The following is a 22,616-nucleotide window of genomic DNA, read 5'->3' as shown; positions in this document are numbered from 1 at the left end:
TACAAGCAGTGATTAGTGGGGAAGGATACACAGCTTTCTGCCCCCTTTGTCAGATTAATTCAGCTGTGTTTTGTTTGAGCAACATAGTAGTTTGAAAATAAGTTTGAGTATATTAGCAACAGGTAAACTTTTGCTTTAGTTTCGATTAGCACGAGTTAAAATTATGTTAAGTGCAGCTGGATGAGATCCAAAACCAGACAAATATTAAAGGACTTATCGGAAGGTTCTCATTATATATTTTTAATAAAGGACCCGTAACCTTTGTCAGTATACAGTTAATTATCCTGTTAGACACTGAAAGACTATATCTGTGACATCTATGGCTTGAACATTATTTCCTTTTATTCGATGAATATCGCAGCGTACACACAGATACGATAGCCTTTCTCTCTCTTCCTCACTTTGCCCTGCAGTGGATTGTGTTTCAGAGTCTCTCATATCTTCATAATCGCACATTGTCTATTAATCTAAATTAATTTCACACACACTGCTCCCTGACTCCTGCCTTTTACTCACATTTAAGCGACACACACACACACACACACACACACACACACACACACACACACACACACACACACACACACACACACACACACACACACCTAGATGCAGTGAGACACACACGCACACGCTTACAGATTACACAGATAAATGGGTCCCACTCCCAGGCGGAAAATTGAACATTTGGATTTGCAGAATAAAAGCGTTACGTTCTGATAAAAAAAAGAGTGAAAAGAAAGAGAAAGGAAAATCAGATAATTGAAGTGCTAAATCAAGTGATGGGAATAGGAGGGATATGCATTCATTATACTCTCCTTGTCGTTAGCGAAAGAGTAACGGCTTGAAGGGACTTTGATCCTCTGGTTTACCTGCCTTTTTTACCCCCTCCTTCTTCTTTATTGCCATTTCAGTCTTGTCTTTCTCTGTTTGGGGGGTCTGCTGGGAGAGGGGATTAGTATGTCTGTCTCCACACCTTTCTGTCCCTCCTGGGATACCATACTGTCACTCAGCCCCACGTCCGCTTACAGGGGTACAGATAAGGGACCAAGAAGTGAGCGACTGTATGTTTAAGCCTGTGCCTGCGTGTCAGGAGGTTGCAGGATGCGTGTGTGTGTCCGTGTTACTGAAGCGGTGACAAGTATGTCGCTGTGTCACCCGGCAAAGAACTTGTCTCCTCCAGGGGGAAGATTAAAGGAAGAGACAACAAAGAGCAAAACACTAACAGAGGCTGGTCTTTTGTGTCTTTTCCTTTAGTTTCAATTTAGCCGATACAACCGAGTGAAATTTAGAGAGAAAAAATGGACTTTTATTGATTTTTTAAAAAAGAATAATAATTAAGATTTATATTGTGTGGCAATCATGCCACAAATATATGAATAAGGACACTTGATTGTTGTTTTTCAAGCCTGAAAGGCATCCGCACACACAGACACACAGAAGAATTTCTCAGAAAGAGCTTTGTGCACAAAAACTATAGCTTACTGTTTATTTTCAATTAAATATTTGTGCTTTCAAATGAGATCCAAAGACACATGCAAATATATTGGATTCAGTTCATTTTGGTGAGTGTTTATAGAGTTTTGTGACACAGTACATTAAAATATACAGTCTGTGATATTTCAGCAACAGCCAGAAATTCATAAAACACTTTGCTGTCTTCTTTTTCTTATCATTTTATCTGAGATGTGATCATAAAGTAAAACATGAACATTTTAAAAAATACACTCTTTTCTTTATAAGTAACTGTTTTATTGAAAGCAAATGTTTCAGTGAGTTAAAGAGTCACTTATGCCTTTTTAATAAAATCACACAGCTTACAAGAGTAAGTGTCCACATAACACAATAAATGTGTTGTGCTTTCCCCCATTTTATTTTACAATACGACTCTGAGATTAAGTAATTCCTCATTTCAGTCATCTGTTTTTTGGGTGTTCTTTTGCTTTCTCAGTATATCCTTTAAAGTGTTGGCATTGTCATGTGATCTGTCTGCAGCAACGTCCGTGCCAGCCACACAGGTCTCAGCAGTGACCAGCGACTCGGCCGGCTCCTCGTACTCCATCAGCGGCATTCTGGGTATCAGCTCAGCTGCTGATGTAGGCAAGAGGAAGAGGGATGAAGGTGAGCAAACAGTTATGCTTTGTATATGTCCCACTTTGCTAATTTTTCCTGGTGGATGCACAAGGCACACGAGAATCCAACACACAAGCAACAGCAACGGGACATGTGAATAAAATATCTTCATTGAGGAACGCAGATTTATTTACTAACAGTGTTTCATGGGATAGCAACCCGAGAGGCCAGCTCATGCACGCACTATCGATCATATACTTCTGTCATACTTGGTCAATGTTGCGTGCTAATGTATATGCGAGCTTGTGTATGTGCTCATAGGTACTGGATGTATATATTTGTGTACGCTGATATGCCTCCACGTGTTTGCTTGATTGTGTGTGTGTGGGGGTGTGTGTGTGGGGGGGTGTCAGTGGCATTAAAAAGCCATCACACAGACGGTCTCCTACGGTAAATGAGACAGGACCAGATGTCGGAGCGAGAGGGGGTGACAGAATGCCACTGGGGGCTATTTTGCTCTCTCTCTCCCTGACACACACACACACGCACACACACACAGATACAGTGTGGGATCCTTTTTCCCACTGCTGATGAATTTTCAGAACACTCCAGCAGGTTCCAGGTGAATCCCAGGTGCACCTTGATATGCTCGGATTCAGCCCACTTAACCATCAGTAGAGTACAAAGACTTTAGACCCAACGCAGACATAGAGACATGCACACATATATCATTGATACACTGGATCAAAGTTTGACTTGAGGTTTTAGCTCAATCCAAAATAACAACAAATTGCACTCTCATCCTGTTCAGCGATCATCCGCTGGTTGGGGTTTCCTCCGTCTTTCTGTTGCAACTGCATAAAACGTCAAAATATGTTACAAAGTTAAGGTTGAGGTAGAAGACTTGGTGTATCCATAAAAGCAAAATGTGACATAGTGTTCTAAAAGCAGGCTTAAACACCCGGTGAAGCTTGAGACACACTCTAGACTTTAAAAACTGGGGCAGACAAAGAACCTACACGATGAGGAAACTGCCTTTTCTCACATTAACACTTGAAACAAATGTAAAATGGCAATTTTCCCTCACATTTTCCACATTTCGTATTCATTAAGTTATCTCGCATGCACACCTTGACTTACCTTGATGTGCATGTATGATATCTGCGCAACAGAACTGAAGAGAAACAAATCAAATTCAAATGTTTTAGATATATTCGGTTAAATTTTACACTAAGTTTGACGGGACTCTGATTTTAGTTGCTGCTCTTGAATAAGATCAGAGCACTTGCACAGAGCACAGTGATTGTCATGTCCACATTTTGGCTCACTGACAGAGTAAAGACTGAAAGATTAACAGATTCACCTGTGTTAGTGATCATAAGTCTGAACGGCCACAGTGAAACTGGTCTCTGACTGATTTCATCCATGCCTCTTTGACATAAATAATATGAAGTATTAATCCACCCCATTCTGTGCTGTATTGTCTTCAGCAGAAACTCTGCAGTCAGATCTGTTGCTGAAGGAAAGTATCTGTAGCCTAATTAGCGGTATTATTGTTTCACTTTGTTCTTTATGTGCATGACACACTACACCATGTGCTACATGTGTGGTCTGTCTGCCGGTTTTCTATGACTGCTGCTGGACTTTCCATTTCACAGTTCGAATCGAAACATTGTATCACTTCTCGTTTCATTGAAGCATTCAGAAAGCATCATTCGAGCATTATGTCTCTCCGTGTCACGTTTCGCTTGTGTGTTTTATCTGCAGCGTTTCTGTGCCAGAGGTCTGCGCGGTTGGCTCTGTGGTCTAATTAACAGCATTGCTAATCACAGCTTCCATTAGAGCAGCCCCCGCTGGATAATGACACACACACACGGCAAGGGGCGACAGGGGGAACAGCATGCACAGACATGGACAGACAAACACATACACAGGCAAACAATAAGGCAAGCTTCTGACGACGAGTCACGGCCATATGCCCGTCTTTGCAGACATTCTTACACACGGAGAAGGAAGGCATAAACCCACAGTACACTACAGTGACACACCGGACATCACCAAGGCTCTTTTGTTGACTTTGTCTGTCTCTCTTTGTACAGGTGGATATATCACACATACAGCAATGTGACAGTTTGTGTAGTTCAGAACGCATTTAGAACAATGATACCATTGGTCCATTTTTTGGGGGGGGGGGAGCCTTGAGTCAGTCTGTTGCAATTTTCCTGAGTTTTTTGTGTAAAAAAATCCCCAAACACACTGCAGCTCTTATTTTTATTTATTAATTCATTTATTAGAGCAGGTTAATGTTAGCTGAATCCTCTGATGATCCTAAGGCGGCATGGTCTGCATGCTTAATAAACAGGCATTTTATTACATATGCAGCCCATACTCTTTTAGTGAGCCTCCTACGTGACAGAGAGGATTAACAGTGGCCATTGACTCTTTCCTAAACTGGTATGAGAAGTTATACCTTTTCCTAATGATTAAATCCACTAACCCTGCTGATAAACCAGTACAACTAGTTACAAATTGCTTCGCAATGTGCTTAAGCCATAAGCTTATACTGGAGCATGTGGAGTGACCACATAAACTGAACAAAAGAAACCTTTTGACCACAAAAAACAAGTTGTTACTGAAAATATTCTGTCCCACTACATCATCTGCTACTCTGCCAATATAGCCAGTAAACTGTACCAACATCAGTAAACATACAGAGTGGTTCATCCATTGTTTTGTAGCTGACAGGCTGTTTGCTAGTGTAGGTAAACCTCTTGTCTAATTCCCATAATTCTCACATCAGTCAGTGGTATTCTTTGCATCTGTCTCACTCAATCACCCCCCATGAAGTTGAATTTTAACTTGGTACCAACTCATTTTGTGCCTCCACCAATTATTTAGTCTCTCATTGCTACATGTTGTTGAACTCCACACTCCCTGGTGTCCACAGCATCTCAATTCCTGCAGCAGATTGTGTTTACTCTTTGAATTAAATGTGTTGTGGAAAATATTATGTTTTCAATAATGGAATGTATCTACAGAGACAGAGGTATAAATAAAGCAAATGATATTCTAGCTCACAAGAGGCACCCCACTGACTCCTCAATTGAACTGTTGCCATCTGGTCAACAATATTGCCCCCTCGATTAGCTAAAAACACATCTACATTAGAACGTGTTCTCCAGGCCATTGACTTTTAAAACTGGTAAAACATAAATCAGTAGTTCTGGTGCTGAGCTGGTCTGGCCATCCTAATCTGTTGCAAGGTGCGCAGTATGAGTGAAATGATGCTTAGTTTGTTGTGATGAAATTGCTGTTTTTTTTTTTATATCATATCATTGCATATCATATCTGCTGTATGTGCTTGTGAGGACGTCAACGCGTGCAATGGAAACTGTTAGCCATGAGCATATCAAACAGCTGCTGTGCACGTGAACACAGGAAGGAGGGATCAGTAGCTTGTGTTGTGTATGTATGTGTTCTTGTGTGTTGGTAGGAGGAGTTTGTGGGGGTAAAACCCTGTGGTGACCTGTGCCCCCAGCCAAAGCGAGGGGAAGTTGGGGGTGACTGGGGCCAGAAAGGAGATGAATGGGTGTGAATGGAAGAACTTGACTTCTGGGGCCAAAAGGGGACTATTGTACCTTAACCTATTCACTTTACACATTGAAGCTTCTGCTGCTGCTGCTGCTGCTGTGTGTGTGTGTGTGTGTGCAAGCATCCAACATGCATGTGGAGTTCAGGACAGGTGGGCCGGTCACTAAAGGGAGTGCTGTTTTTTTCTTCCTCAAATCTGTGAGGGGAAATCCACTCTCAGTATTTTTAAGTCATGCACATTTTTCAAAATATAACAACAAATAGTTTCAATGGCATTTACCCAGAATGCCAGATTGACCTCTCACCCCCTTGTGCATCCACTGTGACATGAGGCAGCTTACAAAATAAAAGATGCTGGGAGTGAGCAAGAGATGCAGGGTGGAGGGAGGGGATCGTCGCCCTTCGCGCGTAGCTCCTCCCGGCTTACAAAAACTTTGATCTCTAGAGTTTGGATCAGGCACATACACACTCTCACAGACAAAAAAAAATCATTACACACACACATGCAGGGAAGAGCTGGGGCTGTGAGGTCAGACTTGTGACACTTAGGCTATCAGCATGATTATCTATGTCAAGAGCAAAAAGGAGCACACTGGTGGTGTTCTAACCTCTGCAGACATGCATGTATAAGCAGGCAGGAAAACAGACAAATAAGTGACAACTCATCTAATTCTTTAGGGTATTTGGATTTAATAATTCAACTGCTTCTGGATTCTTGGGAAAAATGGCAGCAGCAGGCTGTTATGGAAGACGACTGTGATGGAGAGAGAGCAAGAGAGGCAGGAGGGAGGGAGAAAGAGAGAGACAGACAGAGAAGGCGGAAGAGAGAGGAAAAAGGCAGAAAGGAGAGAACAATAAGGGCTCATTGTTTGTTTTGTTCTGCTCTGAAAAAGAGGGAAGAGAAGCGCTTCCCTTCTGAGACTGAATCACAGAGATAGAGGCAGCTGTGTGTGTGTGTGTGTTTGTGTGTGTGCGTGTGTGCGCGCATCCAACAGTGAATAGGATTTAACCCGTCACGGCAATGAGTTTCTTTACCCATCCATGGATACAATGAGACCAGCCGGATATCAAGCTACCCACCCACCCACACTCACAGCCTCAATCACATCCATACCAAGGCCCATGCATGCACACCTCAAGACAGACAGACAGACAGACACACACACACACACACACACACACAACTTCATACAGATGAATGAACAATATTGATTATCATAAGTAAAAGCTTTGTTCTTACTGCTCGATTACAGCAGGTTCTGTCATCTCCCCTGTTCTGTCTTTCTCTGGTTCTTTGTGGATGCTCCACCATGACAGACACAGGTCAGTCTTTCAGGGTGCATTTGTGTGTGTGTGTGTCTGCGCACATATGAGAGAGTTTGTGTGTGCAACAGAGAGAAAGCAGAAAGCAATAAGCTGGCTGAAATGGTGCCATCAGAGCTACATGATTGATCAATTGAATTCCATCATGGGGACTGGCCGGTGGGATTAAATGGGTTGCCTTGGGTTACCAGGCTAAAGCATCATACTGGCTTTATCTCCCACCCTGATTGGTCTGTCACCGGAGACCTGGACCATACACACACTACTCCCAGCATCTGTATATGAGTGTGTGTGTGTGTGTGTGTGTGTGTGTGTGTGTGTGTGTGTGTGTGTGTGTGTGTGTGTGTGTGAGAGAGAGAGAGAGAGAGAGAGAGATTATGATCAAACCTCTGTTTGTGAGAGAGGGTTTTGTGTACTGAAGATGTAGAGGGAGGTTTAGTGTGTGACACAGCACTGTAGGATACTGTCTGAAGATTTAAAGGTTTGCTAGAAGTCTTTGAATTGACCCAAAGCCACAGGTTGTGCCAAGACTGATCCTTTTTATCAACTTTTGAAATTTAGCTAACACACATCAAACTGTAAGCAAACATTTTGCAACCAGCTTTGGTACCGTTATACAACTCTGGGACTGTAATCCATCCATCCATCCATCCATCCATCCATCCATCCATCCATCCATCCATCCATCCATCCATCCATCCAGGAAAGGTTTTCAGTCTAACCTGGTGCATTTGCACTCACACCTATAGCCAGTTTAACCTGAAACTTTTTAGACTATTGGAAAAAATCCATCCAGCCACATTGCGATCACACAAACTTCACACAGAAAGGCCACAGCCCACAAACAACTTCAAACCCAGAACCTCCTGCTTAGAGGAGAAGTGCTAACCTCTATATCGTCACAGTGCCATATGCCAATCTACCAAATGTTTTAACATAGTCTTTGTTCTGCCTGTCACTCTTGGATGTGCACAGAGATCACTTAAATAATGAACCAAAACAACGGAAAAAGTGAAAAAACAAACAAACAAACAAACTGTCAGTTTCCTTATTAGGCTACTGTGGATGTAAAATGTACACTTACATAATCCTCTTATCTTGTACAAAGGATCAATTAATTCTGACTCCTCAGGTATACTCACAAAACACCTTATTTTCCTCAATGTAATCTAGCTAAACTTGCTTACTTAAAACCCATTGCATCTTTGCTTTAAACCAGTAATTCTTGCTTATGTCGTAAAACCTTTTTTAGATTATGTTTTTAGGAATGTGACTAGAACAAATAAAGAATGAATAAGATTAAGTAAAACTATGTTAAAGAGGAAACCTGTCATTCTTATAGATTACTACACTGTCTCAGCTCAGTCCTTAGTTGAAACCTCAGTTACTTCTTTATGACAAAGTGAATTATACTCTGATTTATCATCTATTTTATACAGATGGGTAACAACTATTTAACAAAATGAATACAATTAAAACTTGAAAACTAGTAAATAAGACCACAAAGTCATTAGGAAAAATGTTTCCTGCTCATAAATGAAAGAAGAAGTAATTTAAAATTCTCACTGACTTATACAATCAGATTAGCAAAACTCACTTCTGTAGTTTTGAAGTCATTAAATCTGAAATACTACATTTTAACAAACACTCAAACCTTTATAAAAAGAATATAGTCTCCCCTGCAGTAGCACAGGTCTCAGTAACTACATGTAGTGGTATTAAAAGTTATCCACAACTACAGAATTTCAAAACAGGAAGCATCCCTTGAGGTTAAATATGGTTAGACAGACATTTTTTTCTTTCTTTCTTCAGTTTTTTTTATTTATTAGAACTAGTCTGGTGCAAATGAATCTGTATTTTCACTCCAAATGGGAAAAAAAAAAAAAAAAAAAAAAAATATATATATATATATATATATATATATATATATATATATATATATATATATATATATATATATATATATATATATATTTGAAGCCCCCTCCCCCCTCTCCACCTGTCTGTCATATCACTACCCTGGACACACATTCACGCACATACACACACTAAACACACAGTGACCCCCAGGACTAAAATAGGCTCTCAGGAGTGGTTTGGAACGCTGAATTGGCTCTATAGTGGGGATTTTCACCCTCATCCCCTTTTTCTCTTTATCTTTTTCTCTCGTTCTCTCTTCTCTAATCATTTGTGGGCCGCGACTCTTCAGAGTTCTTATAATTGTCTCGTTCAGTCCCTCAGCCTTGCAATAACTGCAGGATACGAGAGCTCACAGTCTAATACTGATACCGTGGCAATATATATTTGTGTGGATGTGTGTGTATGTGTGATACGACGAGAGGGGACGGACAAGTGTGTATATATGAGAGGAGAGAGTGTACTTTTTAGAGATCAAGAAGGAGAGACAGCGTATGCTTGGTAATGGATTGCATTTGTATACCATTTTCTCTGAGCCTCCACAATCTATGAAGTCGCTCAGTCTTAAATCAGTTCACTGGAGTTCATTTGAGTCCACTAACTTCTTTCTCCACATCTGTCTTAGTGATTTATATTGTCAACACACGCTTTCACTACTCCCTTCATTCCTCTATCGCCGTCTGTCTGGGTTTTCCCTCCATAACATAAACCAGACTCGCAAAAGCTTCCTTTTATCTTGCTCATTTCCTCTCCCTTTCAGTTATCATTCCTCTCTTAAAAATTCTGCATTTACAGCCTGTCTAACCCCTCTCCTTTCACCTGTCCTCTCTGTGCAGGTTTGCAGGAGTCACCGCTGGCCAATGGACACGGCCACAGTGGGCGGGACTTCCTCAGGAAGCAGATGAGAGGGGAGCTATTCTCGCCACAGCAGATCGAGGTATTGGACCGCCTCTTTGACAGACAGCCATCCTGTCCAATCCAGTCCAGCTCTGACCTCTATGTGAGCCCTGATTCTGGCAAGGTAAGGGCGAGGCATCGTGCAGGCTCTGGGCTGAGGCTGAGGTTGGGAAGAGGTTAGGAGTCAACAAGAATGTAGTTGTGGGCTAATGAAAAATAGGAGCTGTGACAGGAGATAACCGCTCATGAAAAACAAACAGGAGCTGACTAAAGCAGAAGTGGCGGTTCCTGTGTTATCACCTCACGGCCACCAGACACAGCAGTGTACTTCAAGTCACTGTCACAGCACAACAGCCATTCAGCCATCCTATACTGTAAGTCTTTTTTCGCTGAGTTCAGACATTTTTTTTCTTACTGTTTACAAGACCATGAAAAGATCCAAAGCAACAAATATGTTTCCCCCCTAACAAGTGCTTTGTCCTCGTTCAAAGACATAAATTTTTTTATCCCGCTAACCGTGGCCCTTCACAATCTCTGGTTATAGTCAAGAAAATAATACATGGGCCTACCTGGGATGTAGGTGTAACTGCAGCACAGAGGTTAAAGGGCCTCTCATCCTTTTCAGAACGTGTGTTTTTTTTATTTACAATCTCTGACAAAAAATAAGCAGAATATAAAAAAGCATACGCTTTTTTTTTACACCAGGGTATATGTTTTGATTAGAAGACGGCCTACTTTCACCAACCTGGAATCTCCAAATAAAAACATCCAAGAACTAATGCTCAACGGTTGCGTGCCACACATGCAAACAAAATTAAAGCAAACAGCGCTAGACTAACACATTGTTGTTTTTGGTCTTTCCATCAATAAGAGCAAAACTGTTGAATGGCACAAGTCACATCGTTTAAAGAGACAGTGTGCAGGAGTTTCAAACTGCCACCAATATGACAGTTATTTGGGTTTTCCAGTGGACACAGGTGCAAATTTCTTTTTTTTTTTTTGTTGCTGATAGTGAAAAAAATGTAAGGCAGGAAAGCTTAAAATGTAATGGACTATTTTGGGATTTACATAGTACAGAAGCCAGATTAGTTTGTAGTTTATCAGTTAACATTTAAGGTTTATCTGACTGTCGTATAAAATATTTGTCTCTGTTTTTAGAAAAAAAAAGCCTGCCTGCTATGCCTTGCCATGCCATGTCAATGTTGCTGACTGCTGTCACATTGCACAACAAATAATCCCATTTTAAAAAGCTCTCTCTCTATCCAAGCGCTTCACTCATCCTGTCTTTTCCCCAATTCTTTCATGTTGCTTTGAGCTCTCAAAGTGTCAGCATCAAGTCGTGTTTTCACTGTTGGCTTGACAAACCGCTGTGAGTTTCTTTGGTCTGATAGACACTGTGATGAGTCAGACCTGCTCTATTGATGTTCCTATAATGTAGACACACTACAGGGGTTAATGAACATATTGACCCGACTCTCATTATGACCTCACTTCCTGCTGCTTGGTGGGACGGCAGTGCCGCTGTCCGCATGCTGATGCGTCTTGGGAATGTGCGTATGCGTGTGATCGTTTGCATGTGAGAGAAAAAGAGAAAAAACGAGACAAGAAAACCGAGAGCGAGAAAGGGTGTGTCTGTGTGTCCTAATGTTGCATCTAAATTGACCTCCCGCCCTTTCTCAGGAGTAAATTAATGTAAATCTGAGTGGAATAGACAGGTGTAAGTGGTATGCTGAATAACAAAATGACAACAAGCTAGCATTTGTATTCTCTCTACCTTTTCTCAGATGCCTTCTAATCAGCAGCCCAACGGTCAATATTAAGGAAATATTTGGCCAATGTTTCAAAATGAAATTTTTGTTTCAGCGAGCTTTCAAGCTGACACTGCTTCTGGTTTATTTATTCAGTCAGTGCCAAGGGCAAGAGTACAAGCAAACTCCCGAGTAGTCGGAGTATATGGAAGCATAAATAGGCTGCAGCCTTAGACCTACAGGGCAGAGTTTGGCTTTTTAGTCCATTCTCTTTCCTCTGACCGACATGGGGACTTGAGTGGCACAGGGCGAGAGGTCGACAGGGATTGGCTGTAGTAGCTCTATAGACTGGGACTCAAGACTATAATACCCATGATTCATAGGTCAGTGTCCTGTCTGAGCCTGGTCAAGCCACTGGGGTCGGTGTCTGGGATAGGGGAATCAAACTGGGGTCAAACTGGCTTCAAGAAGTGCATTACAAAGAGACCCAAGCAATCACAACCACATGCACACAAACACACACACACAAATCTACATGACTATCTAGTCCTCCACCTCTGCTAACCCCCCTTTTTCCCACTGGGAATGATTGACACTCTTAGCCTTAACGCTGACAGCCACAGCTTAGGCTCTTTGGTATGTGGGCTGAGGTGTGTGTACACGTGTGCGTGAGTGTGCACAGTAACCACTATTGGTGGGGTTATGGTCAAGGGGGGTCACCCTGCCTTGCGACTGACATTCCTGACAGATTTGTCCCTGCTGGTGATGTTTTGTATGGGGTCGTCTTTTACGAAACGCGTGTCAGTGTGTGTGCATCGGACAAAGACGTGTCCAAAACTGTGAAAACCAAAGTAAAGACAGAAGAGCAAGAGGCTCAGATTCAGGTGTTATACTAATAAACTGTAATCTCAGTGGTTACGTCAAGCTCCTCATTATTTTTTAGCTTTCTTGCACTAAAACATGAGGCTTACTCATTATTTTGTCTTCCTTCGTCCCACTTGAAGAGACCAAAAGCAATACCGCTCGCAAGCAAATCTTATTTTATCTGTCAGCAGTAGTTACTCGTCTATCCTGTTTATTTCAGACCTTTTTCTTTATCTTTCTTTCCTAACAAGCCCTGCTTTTATCTCATCTGCCTCTCCTGCTCTTGTTCCACTTCACCCTGTAGTCTATTAAGCCCCGCTATTAATTTATGTGTGCGTGCTCGTATGTGTGTCTGCATGTGTGCCTGTCAGAGACAGTTCATTTGAATTTCCCTTCAATCACTTTCTATTACCCAGGTGATAAATCAGCAGGGCTGACAAGCACCCCCGCCCATCCGTGCTGCCCTGGGTCCAAACGCCCACCCCAGTACCAAGCAGTTTACACTGAGATGTGGACGGAGAAAAATGAGACTGATATTATAGATTTTTTTTTCTTTACTTAAAAGGATTTCTATCTTGGGCTCCAGTTTGGCTCAGATGCCCTGTGGCTGAAATGCAGCGGCCCGGGTTTGAATCTGCCCCTTGACCCTTTGTGTCTTCCCCTCTTTCCTGTCTACTCTTTACTGCTGCACTAAACACAAAAATGAAGAATGCATCTCAGGTCATTTCAGCTAGTTCGTCTCATCATTGACCGCAGAATGTTTTCCCCACACAACAAATAATAAATCAAGAGAAAACAAGTAGTCGGGAAACTAGAAATAACGCTAAATTCATCGCTTTATAGCATGAGCTTATTAAAGTATCCTGTAGGAAATTTCACAGTGCAGTTAGAGATTGAATTTGATGGCTCCAGAGTGTAGTGGTTCACACATTTAACTGAAAAGTAAAAGATACACTTTTTGTTTCTAGGAGGAGACACAAATCTCTGTGGGGTTGTAACAGAAAGGGCGTCTGGACGCAGTTAAAAGTAGCTTTCAGGTGAAGATTGGATTTAGATGCACAAAGCCACAACATTTTTTTATTAACACTGAAACTATTTAAGTGTGATCAGACGCATCAACCATGCTGCTCAAATTTGAAAAAAAAAAAAAAAACCCAGCAGACTTTGCGTCATTGTGTAATCACTACACTAAACGTTTTTTTTTAAATCATGCATACAAGAAGTATAACAGTAAACAACTGCAAAACTTAGATAAATTAATTAAGTATAAAATATGTAAAAACTTCCTCTCATGTGGCCTACAGCGGCCCCGTGACTCATAAGGAGCTGTTTGGAAATGAGTATCCTCCCCTTGCTGCCACGCTCAGTTTGAGCACAGATAAATTCCTTCCCCACAATCCCTGTCTCAGTCTGTGGGCCACTCAGGGAATTGTATTTGTTTATAGTCAAGCAATTTTCCATCAGGAGCACTCAAGCCAATGTGACGAATGGGAGAGAGAGAGTAGGAGATGGAGAAATCACGAGCTATTTTGGAAGTGGTGAAAATAGGAAATACTATTATGCAAATGGTACAGAAGGGCCGGTCTGTGTGTGTATTTGTGTGCTTGTTTGTGTTTATGCGTGTGTCTCTGGCTGGGTTGGGCACATCTGTCCCATTTCTGACTCAGCAGACCAAGCTGCTGCGTGGAAGAGACACAGTGATAGAACGAGTGAGATTAAAACTTAGTGCAGCTGCTTTTAAAGAGTTAAAGTGTTATGATAAAGGACTGCTATCTGCTAACCCTTTAGAGGACAGAGTTAACGAAACAAGAAAGGAGAAAATGCATCGAAGCAGACAGCAATAATCAACCAATGAGAAATTGTGTATGTTATACCCTAAAAAACATGCTGCATTTATATAAAATGAAAACAAAACGCTGAAAACAGTGAGTGCCGTCCATGATGTGTAACTTTAGTGGAGTAATGAAGTGAAATTTGATCCTGGGAGTCCACTTTGGGTGACAGATCCAAGAATGTGAAGACTTAGGATTCAAAGCAATGTAAAGTTTGTGAGTTAGTTAACTTCAAATCCTTTAACTCATTGGTCACAGAAGAAAAACTAAAAATGACCAAGTTCTCAGTATTACCATATATTGGTGGGATGCTGCTGCTGCTGAGTGCCCTGCTCTACATTCTTTTCTCTATCCCACTAATTTATCAATCGATTAACATTTCCCTCCATCTCAGCCCCATTTCCTGTCTCCTCCTTATTCCTTATTATTTCTTTATAGCGACCCTTTATATCTGCCAGGTCCCCCTCCTGCCACCTTTACTTGCTTCCTCCCATCTTGCCCCAAATAACCCCTCCCCATCAGCATCGCCAACCCCAAACCCCAACCCCTCCATGGCCCGGCAGCTGCGTCCCTCCTCTTTGATGAGGGCTGATGGCGCTGTATGAGCGGTGGAATTGACAACATTTACGGGGGCGAATGAGAATGATCCATCTTCCTTAGCGGGCCTGTCACCCCACTGGCCAAACTTCATCATGGCCAATTACCACGGCAGACCCCTTCTTCTCTGGTGCTGCTGCTGCCTGGCCCCCATCTACACACGGATACATGGACACATTAGACACCATTATAATAAGACAGAGAGCGGCCAAGAGAAAGGGGGGGAGGGCGGCTGAGCAGTGATAGCTCATATGATTGGATGAAGAAACTACAGGTGTGATGTGTGTGATGTGTTTGATGTGCGAGAGAAAAGAGAGCTTAAAAGTGTGTCTGAAGTCCAAAGAGAGAGAGAGAGAGAGTGAGGGAGGATGTGTGTAGTGTACTGCGTAAGCTCTTATTTGGCAGGTCACAGTCCAGTGGTTGTGTTGTGTGTTGACGAGCACAGGGGTGTTTAAGAGGTCAGTGAGCACAAACACACGCCTACACTTACACCTCCACACACAGATGCAGACGCATTAAAAGGGTCAGTGCAAAACTCTCACCTCATCACCTAAAGGAAATTCTGATTGGTGTCATTAGTGTACACACACACACACACACACACACACACACACACACACACACACACACAGGTCAGTAGTAACTGAATGGGAGGAAAAGCTACAGAAGGAATTTCATGCGATAAAGTGCAATATTTCATTTGCTCAGTTTTATTTACTCGTACAGTGGGAACAGTTTGAGGTTCAGTGTGTTGGTCGAGTGTGCTTCAAAATGCAGTCAGGAGGAGAATTTAATGACCAACTTACTAAGCTTTTTTTAAGCCACCCCTCAATAATCATACACTATATGCTTATATTTAATTGCCGAACTCCGGATGAATATGTGTCTCTTTTCCAATACTGTGAGTAGGGTTGTTTAGTACATACACAAATTAATTGAAGCTGACTGAGAGCAGTTTAGTTAGCTCAGTCATTATGGCTTTCCGGTTAAAAACGCTGCTGCAGAAACATTCATGTGACATGAACTCTTACCTAAAAAAAGAGCTAAAGCTTACCTCGCAGTAGTCAATTAACACAACAGACAGATTTAATGAGCAAACGACTGAATGTACTACTCCACACAGTCTTAATTGTGGCCACAGAGTAATGAATGGTGTTTGCCTGTATGCTTTGCTTGCATTTGCTTGTTGCTGTAATACAAGGTTTATTTATATGATCACTTGTCTCAAAGTCACCAAGGAATGGACTTAAATATTTTATTGTAAGCCCCACATTTTTATTTCTAGTGCACCTCTTTTCTGCACTGACTTACTTATGATGTTACTTCCTTTTCTGCGTTTTAAGGAACAGATGAGCTTAAACTCCCTGATGCTGAGAGCCAACCTTTTTTTTTTTAAAGTGTCAATTTCTGCACAGCCTTCGTTATTATTATTATTATTATCATTATTATTATTATTAATATTATTATTGCACACACGGCAATGTGCGTATCTCTGACTTCAGAGGTCAATACATGACTTTAACCTTTACCTACCTGCCCAACACTACAAAAAAGACATATATTCACCTTAAAATGTAATCATTTGCATGACGGGGATTTTGTCCCAATAAGAGGTAAGTCCCCAGTAAGTCACTGTGTACAGTGATTTAAGTCCCTGCATGATGAGTAATGTCTGGACCACACATAATTACACACACACTTGTCTAGTAGAGAAATGAGGATGGATGGGTCGTGACTCTGTGCTGGGGTCAAACACAGGTTAGCGGACAGTTTCCATTATCCACCCATCTCACTGCCTTTCAGCCAGGCTGGGTTATTAAAGACCTCTTTCAAAGTTGTGTCCGTATGATCCAAAGATCATAACCCATGTTGTGGACAGTGAGTTATTTGACATTTGTGTACTGTACGAGCATACTGTTGTATTTTCTGGGTTTCTTCTTTTGTGTGTCTTGCTAGTTAAGCTAATTTCCTTTCATGTGCTTGTGGGTTTTGTTTTGTTTTTTTGTTTGGATCACATTATCACATGTTTCTTTATTTCTTTTCAGCCTTCCTTTTTTTAAACTTCAATATTATTTTGTTTCTAAAGAAACTGCACATTCAGACAGTGACATATTGTTTTGTCACTTCAGCCTTCTCTGAGTGCTTTTTAAGTTTTTGCAGTGTGTGTGTATGCTGGGTTAACACCACTGGGAGAACGTGTGTAGGTGTGCTGAGATGATCACAGTTCTTATTGTTGTTGGTATCTGGGGAGACAAGAGGCTTTGTGTTAGCCGTGGTCTATGTAATGCCAGCGCGTATGTGTGGATATATATACGGGTGTCTATGTATCCTGTGTGTGTGAGGGATGAAGAGAAAGAGCAAGCTGATCCTGTGGTTATAGACTGTTGGACTTGGTTGTACAGTAAATCCCTGTCTTTGTAAACAGATCAATAAACTCTCAGCTGTAGGTGTGTTTCTGTATGTGCGTGTGAGTCTGTGTGTGTCTGTGAGTTTGTGTTCATTCTAAAGCGCTTTTGCTCTCTGCTCTGAGGAAAGTGCAGCATGCTGAAAATGTAGCAGGATGTAACAAACACTGCATCCGCGTTAGATCTAACAACAAGCTAGCCTCATAACATGTACTTGTTGTTTTCGATTTTTGTTAATAAGTTTACCCTTTGTTTACTTCCTCCTTTCTTCCAGACGTCAGATTATTCAGCCATGGCTTCATTAGCAGGAGGACTGGATGAGATGAAGAACAGTTTGGCCAATCCGGGCACAGGGGCAGAGTTAGGAGCCAGCGTCTCTGGTCCACAGTCCTACTCACTAGTTCCAGGTAAAAGTTACACCTAGCTAATAATCTTAACTTCACCTCTGAGAGACATTTTGAAATGACTAAATAAAGGGTTTTCATATAAATGTTAATTTTCCATGAAGTTTTGTACTCAGTTATTTTTTCCAACCTCAGCTTCACTTGGTAATGACCCGTTTCCAATCAGTTTCTGTACACATTTCTTTTCTTCATGTTGCTCTTGCCTTTTAGAGGAATGATCTGTTGTGGATATTTAATGTATGAAAGAGACTAAAAAAGTAGTGCATGTGTACTATGAAGAGTGAGATTTTGAATTCTTTTATAATTACTACCCTCCTATTTGGTTACACGAAAAAAATGTGAATGTTTGTTGTTGTTTTTAAAGAGAGAATTAAAAGATTGCTTGGGTTTGTTTAGTTTTAGGATTAAAACTGCTAACCTATTGCTGCACAATCCCATAATTCACACATAAAAATTCCATAAAATATTTTAGTCAGAAGACAAAACTCTGGTGTTTTATACTTTAGAGTCAAGCTTTAGCTGGAGCTCTGACAGTCGTATTTAAACAACACACACACACACACCCAGAGAGTAAAGTAAAGGCTTTTTAAGTCTACCTCAGCAGTGGCAGGAGCTCCAAAATTGTCAGGGCTTAAAGAGCTTAACGCTTTGGATCTCAAAGGAGGAAGGAAACTCAGAGGGAAGGAGGAAAAGAAAGGTGGAAGGATGGATGAAAAGTGAGAGCCTCATCTATTCCTCCTTTTCCATTTAGGGGCACTGGGAGAGGCAGTGGTTAATTAAGAGTAGACCAGGGAGCACTTGGACAAGGCTTTGACGCTCCCATCTGTAATGAGGGGAATCATAGAGCTGGGAATTTGGGATATCTGGGAATGGGCTCGTTTTTGCCGCCTGAAACCACTGAGGAATATTACCTGCTCGTGTTGGAAGAGAGAAAGAGCGAGACACGGAGAGCATGAGCAAAAGAGAGCAAGATCAAAATGTCCATTTCTGCTTATGCATGCAAACACACACATTCTGTTACACACACACACACCTTCTGAATATTATGCATACATTTCCTTGCCTGTTTTTTCCCTGAGAATAGAGCTCCCTTAAGGGGATCAGACGTCTGTGTGTTTGACGCAATGTTATTGCATCCTTGAAGTGGTGATACACTGGACACATGCTGTAGAGCAACGCTCACACTCTCATCCCTCAATTCTAAGGTCTTTCCAAATCTGTAGGGCATTTTATTTTATCCTGAACTTCACCCAGTCTACTATAGCACAAAAACACACAAAGGGACACACACTGTGCCCGCTTGATCCCTCCAGGTTTGACATGTGTTGCTTTGATGGCTGGCTGAAATGGGAGAGTTAGATAGGCAGACAGTATGAGAGTAAGAGAGGCAGAGGATGTGTGTTCATCTGTAGCTGCAAGTGAGCGTGGAGGAGACTTGTACTTGTTCGTTGACCTCTGCAGGAAAGCTGTGGAGAACAGATACATCAATACAACTGGCAAACATATGCACAAATACGCTGTGTGCACTTTCGTGTACATACACACTCATGCATACACACCTCAGAGGATCTGGCCCTGTCTGCCCCCTCTAAGTTGGGCTGTAGAGAGTCCATCTCTCCTCTCTCTCAGCCTCTCCTCCTTCTCCTCCTTGCCCTGTGCACTGACCCTGAGCGGATGAGTAGCCCGTCTGCACTAATGCCTCGCTGTCGCGTCAAACACAGAGAAAAACTTTACTACACGAGACAGGAGAGAGGAGGCGGGGAGGGACAGATAGAGGCTGGAGTGGGGAAGCAATATGTGAGGGAGAAACACAAGTAGAGAGGGAGGTGCAGAAGGAAATAGGAAGTAAAGAGGACAGAAAAATGAAAGGATTTAAGATGTTCATTTTTTGCTGATAAGGACCATAAATGCTGTTTTTCTTTTATTGCTCCATTTGTCCACTTTCCCTAGCATGGGAACATGTACAGTTGGGATTTTTTATCTATGTATACTTGCTGAAATGTAATTGGAGGCCACATTATCCATAGACATGACAATGTTTGCCAGCCATTCAACTTCCTTGATCTCAGACCTTTTATTTATGAAACTAGATATTTTAAATAGTGTTGAGTGAAATGGCTCAACAAATATTTGATGGGTTGCAATAAAATCCATCCATCCATCCATCCATCCATCCATCCATCCATCCTCAAGTTTTCATTGACTACCCACAGCTTTGCTTTTCGCTCGACTCTCTTCTCCACAACATCCTGTTATAGGCTCTGCATCACTGCAGACATTAGACTAATGCATCTGCCAGTCTCCTGCTCCGCTTTTTCTAAGATACTCAAACTAAAACAAGTGTGCTGCTTTTACTGGCTGAATTTTGTTTGACCAGAGCAGGACCTTTTACAATTAATGATTTGTCCACTTACGTAACATTGGCTTAGCCATTAGAATTTGCCTGTTTGTGTGTGGACTGCTGTTCTGCAGTTTCATATTCTTTATTGGTCTTTTAAAATGATCCTTTATTAAGCTAATGCTCACAATAGTTGCTAGCTTGATTAGGGTTAGGGGTTATTCAGTGTGATATTAAATAGGATAAACAACAACTTACTAAACAAACAAAAAAACACACACAAAAAACAACACAAAACTGACCAGATGTGTATTTGTGTAACTCATAAAGAAGCAAGGCATAGATCTGACTGAAAAACCACACTGCAGGTCTACATTGTTTTGAATTGTTAATTCAAGAGTAGCAAATCCCTAAAGCACATCCTGCTTATTGGTTATTGTACTCTGAATAGATCATAATTTATTTCATCATGCTGTATCGAAAAATACTATTAAAAATTGAAGCTTGTGAGGAAAACATTTAAAAAAGTAATAAATAAACTGAACGATGGGATGTTTTTCTTCTACACACTTCTACACAATCAGACCTGAGGAGTTGCCCTCTGCTGGTCATTATCGGTACTGCTAGTTTAAAGCATTTCAGCATTGGCTACACTTCATGCCAATCTCCTGTGTCCATCTTTACTGTACAGTCTATGTTCTTGAGTCTTTATTCAATGTATGAACCATACATTTCAAACAAATATAATGTACAGGCAGTTTATAAAATACTAAATAAAATATAAATAAAATAGTAGATTGTGACATTATAAATCCAGGTTGCCATACCGGATGACTGAATTAAGCTTTTAATACTTTCTTTAAAATACTTTTGAGTGCAGGATGGTTACTTATACGGGAGATGGAGAAAACTAATACTGTGATATTGTTTTTACTCAACAATTTCTTCTTTAGGTGTCACCACAGCCATTCATCTGTCCCCATCTCACCCTGTCCCTAGCTTCCACCTGTGCCACACCAACCCTCTGCATGTCAACCACCTTGCCTCATCTTCCTCTTTTCCTTCTGCCTGGCAGCTCCTTTTTCAACATCCTTTTTCTAATATATCAACTAACCCTCCCGGTCATATGTCCAAACCATTTCACTCACTGTCTCATGAAAACAAATATTTATCTACTACAGCTGTTGACCTTCTAGCACATATCCCTCCTCTCTTATTCTCGTACCTGTTTGCTCTTTTTTGCTTTTTGCTATTTCTGTTCTTCTTGTTTTTTATATTCTGTATTTTCCTCTCCCACCTTGTTCCCCTTTCCTCCTCCTCCTCCTCCTCCTCACTTAGTTAGTGGTGGTTAAGTGGAAGGGAAGTGAATGGGATTGATGGTGTTAGCATCCGAGCTGTTTATGATGATGATAAATGTGTGTGTGCAGGGGGCAGGAGGAGGGTGTTGATGCATGTGTGTGTGGTTGAGTGTGTGTATATGATGATGATGAATGGAGGGCACCCTCTCCACGCACTTCCAATGTCTACTGCGCGCAAACATAGAGAAATTATTTGGGTCGACACACTGTCATGAAGTCTAATGCAGTTATATATCCTATCCACCAAGTGACAGACAAAGCAAGGAAGGGGAGATTCAGGTAACGAGAGACGGGGGAAGTTGGTAAATTAATAGATGCCAGGAGATGGAAAACAAGACTGGAGGAAACAAAAGGAAAAAAGGATGCCCTGCTCCTGCAGGATTTAGTAAAATAAAAACACTGCTTACCCTTTTCATTAAGTGATATTAATTGAAATCACTCATCACTGTGAGAAAGATTTTGCAGTTTGGTTTTAATCAATTTTCCTTTAAATCTCAATTCATATATATATATATATATATATATATATATATATATATATATATATATATATATATATATATATATATATAACCAAACACCCAGCACGCCCCTGCGGGCGGTTTATCCTTCAAGCTCGGGTCCTCTACCAGAGGCCTGGGAGCTTGAGGGTCCTGCGCAGTATCTTAGCTGTTCCCAGGACTGCGCTCTTCTGGACAGAGATCTCCGATGTTGTTCCCGGGATCTGCTGGAGCCACTCGCCTAGCTTGGGAGTCACCGCACCTAGTGCTCCGATTACCACGGGGACCACCGTTACCTTCACCCTCCACATCCTCTCGAGCTCTTCTCTGAGCCCTTGGTATTTCTCCAGCTTCTCGTGTTCCTTCTTCCTGATATTGCTGTCATTCGGAACCGCTACATCGATCACTACGGCCGTCTTCTTCTGTTTGTCTACCACCACTATGTCCGGTTGGTTAGCCACCACCATTTTGTCCGTCTGTATCTGGAAGTCCCACAGGATCTTAGCTCGGTCATTCTCCACCACCCTTGGGGGCATCTCCCATTTTGACCTCGGGACTTCCAGGTTATACTCGGCACAGATGTTCCTGTACACTATGCCGGCCACTTGGTTATGGCGTTCCATGTATGCCTTGCCTGCTAGCATCTTGCACCCTGCTGTTATGTGCTGGATTGTCTCTGGGGCATCTTTACACAGCCTGCACCTGGGGTCTTGCCTGGTGTGATAGACCCAAGCCTCTATGGATCTTGTACTCAGAGCTTGTTCTTGTG

General features: G+C 41.7%; 1 protein-coding gene across 2 annotated transcripts in view; it reads left to right on the top strand.

Moving 5' to 3' along the window:
• The window catches only part of pax5 (paired box 5), a 59,921-nt gene that overhangs the window by 20,808 nt on the left and 16,497 nt on the right, over positions 1-22,616 (top strand). The window contains exons 5-7 of one of the 2 annotated variants that reach the window (XM_082535468.1): positions 1,996-2,121; positions 9,741-9,841; positions 17,522-17,654. In XM_082535468.1, the coding sequence (XP_082391594.1) occupies positions 1,996-2,121; positions 9,741-9,841; positions 17,522-17,654 (360 nt within the window). Of the gene's footprint in view, positions 1-1,995; positions 2,122-9,740; positions 9,926-17,521; positions 17,655-22,616 lie in introns of both variants that reach the window. The other variant, XM_082535467.1, reaches the window with a different exon arrangement.

The sequence above is a fragment of the Aulonocara stuartgranti genome, assembly GCF_965226115.1.
Source record: "Aulonocara stuartgranti genome assembly, chromosome: 6".
Lineage (NCBI taxonomy): Eukaryota > Metazoa > Chordata > Actinopteri > Cichliformes > Cichlidae > Aulonocara > Aulonocara stuartgranti.
The sequence above is the reverse complement of the archived record's forward strand: the minus strand, read 5'-3'. Positions and strand labels throughout refer to the sequence as shown.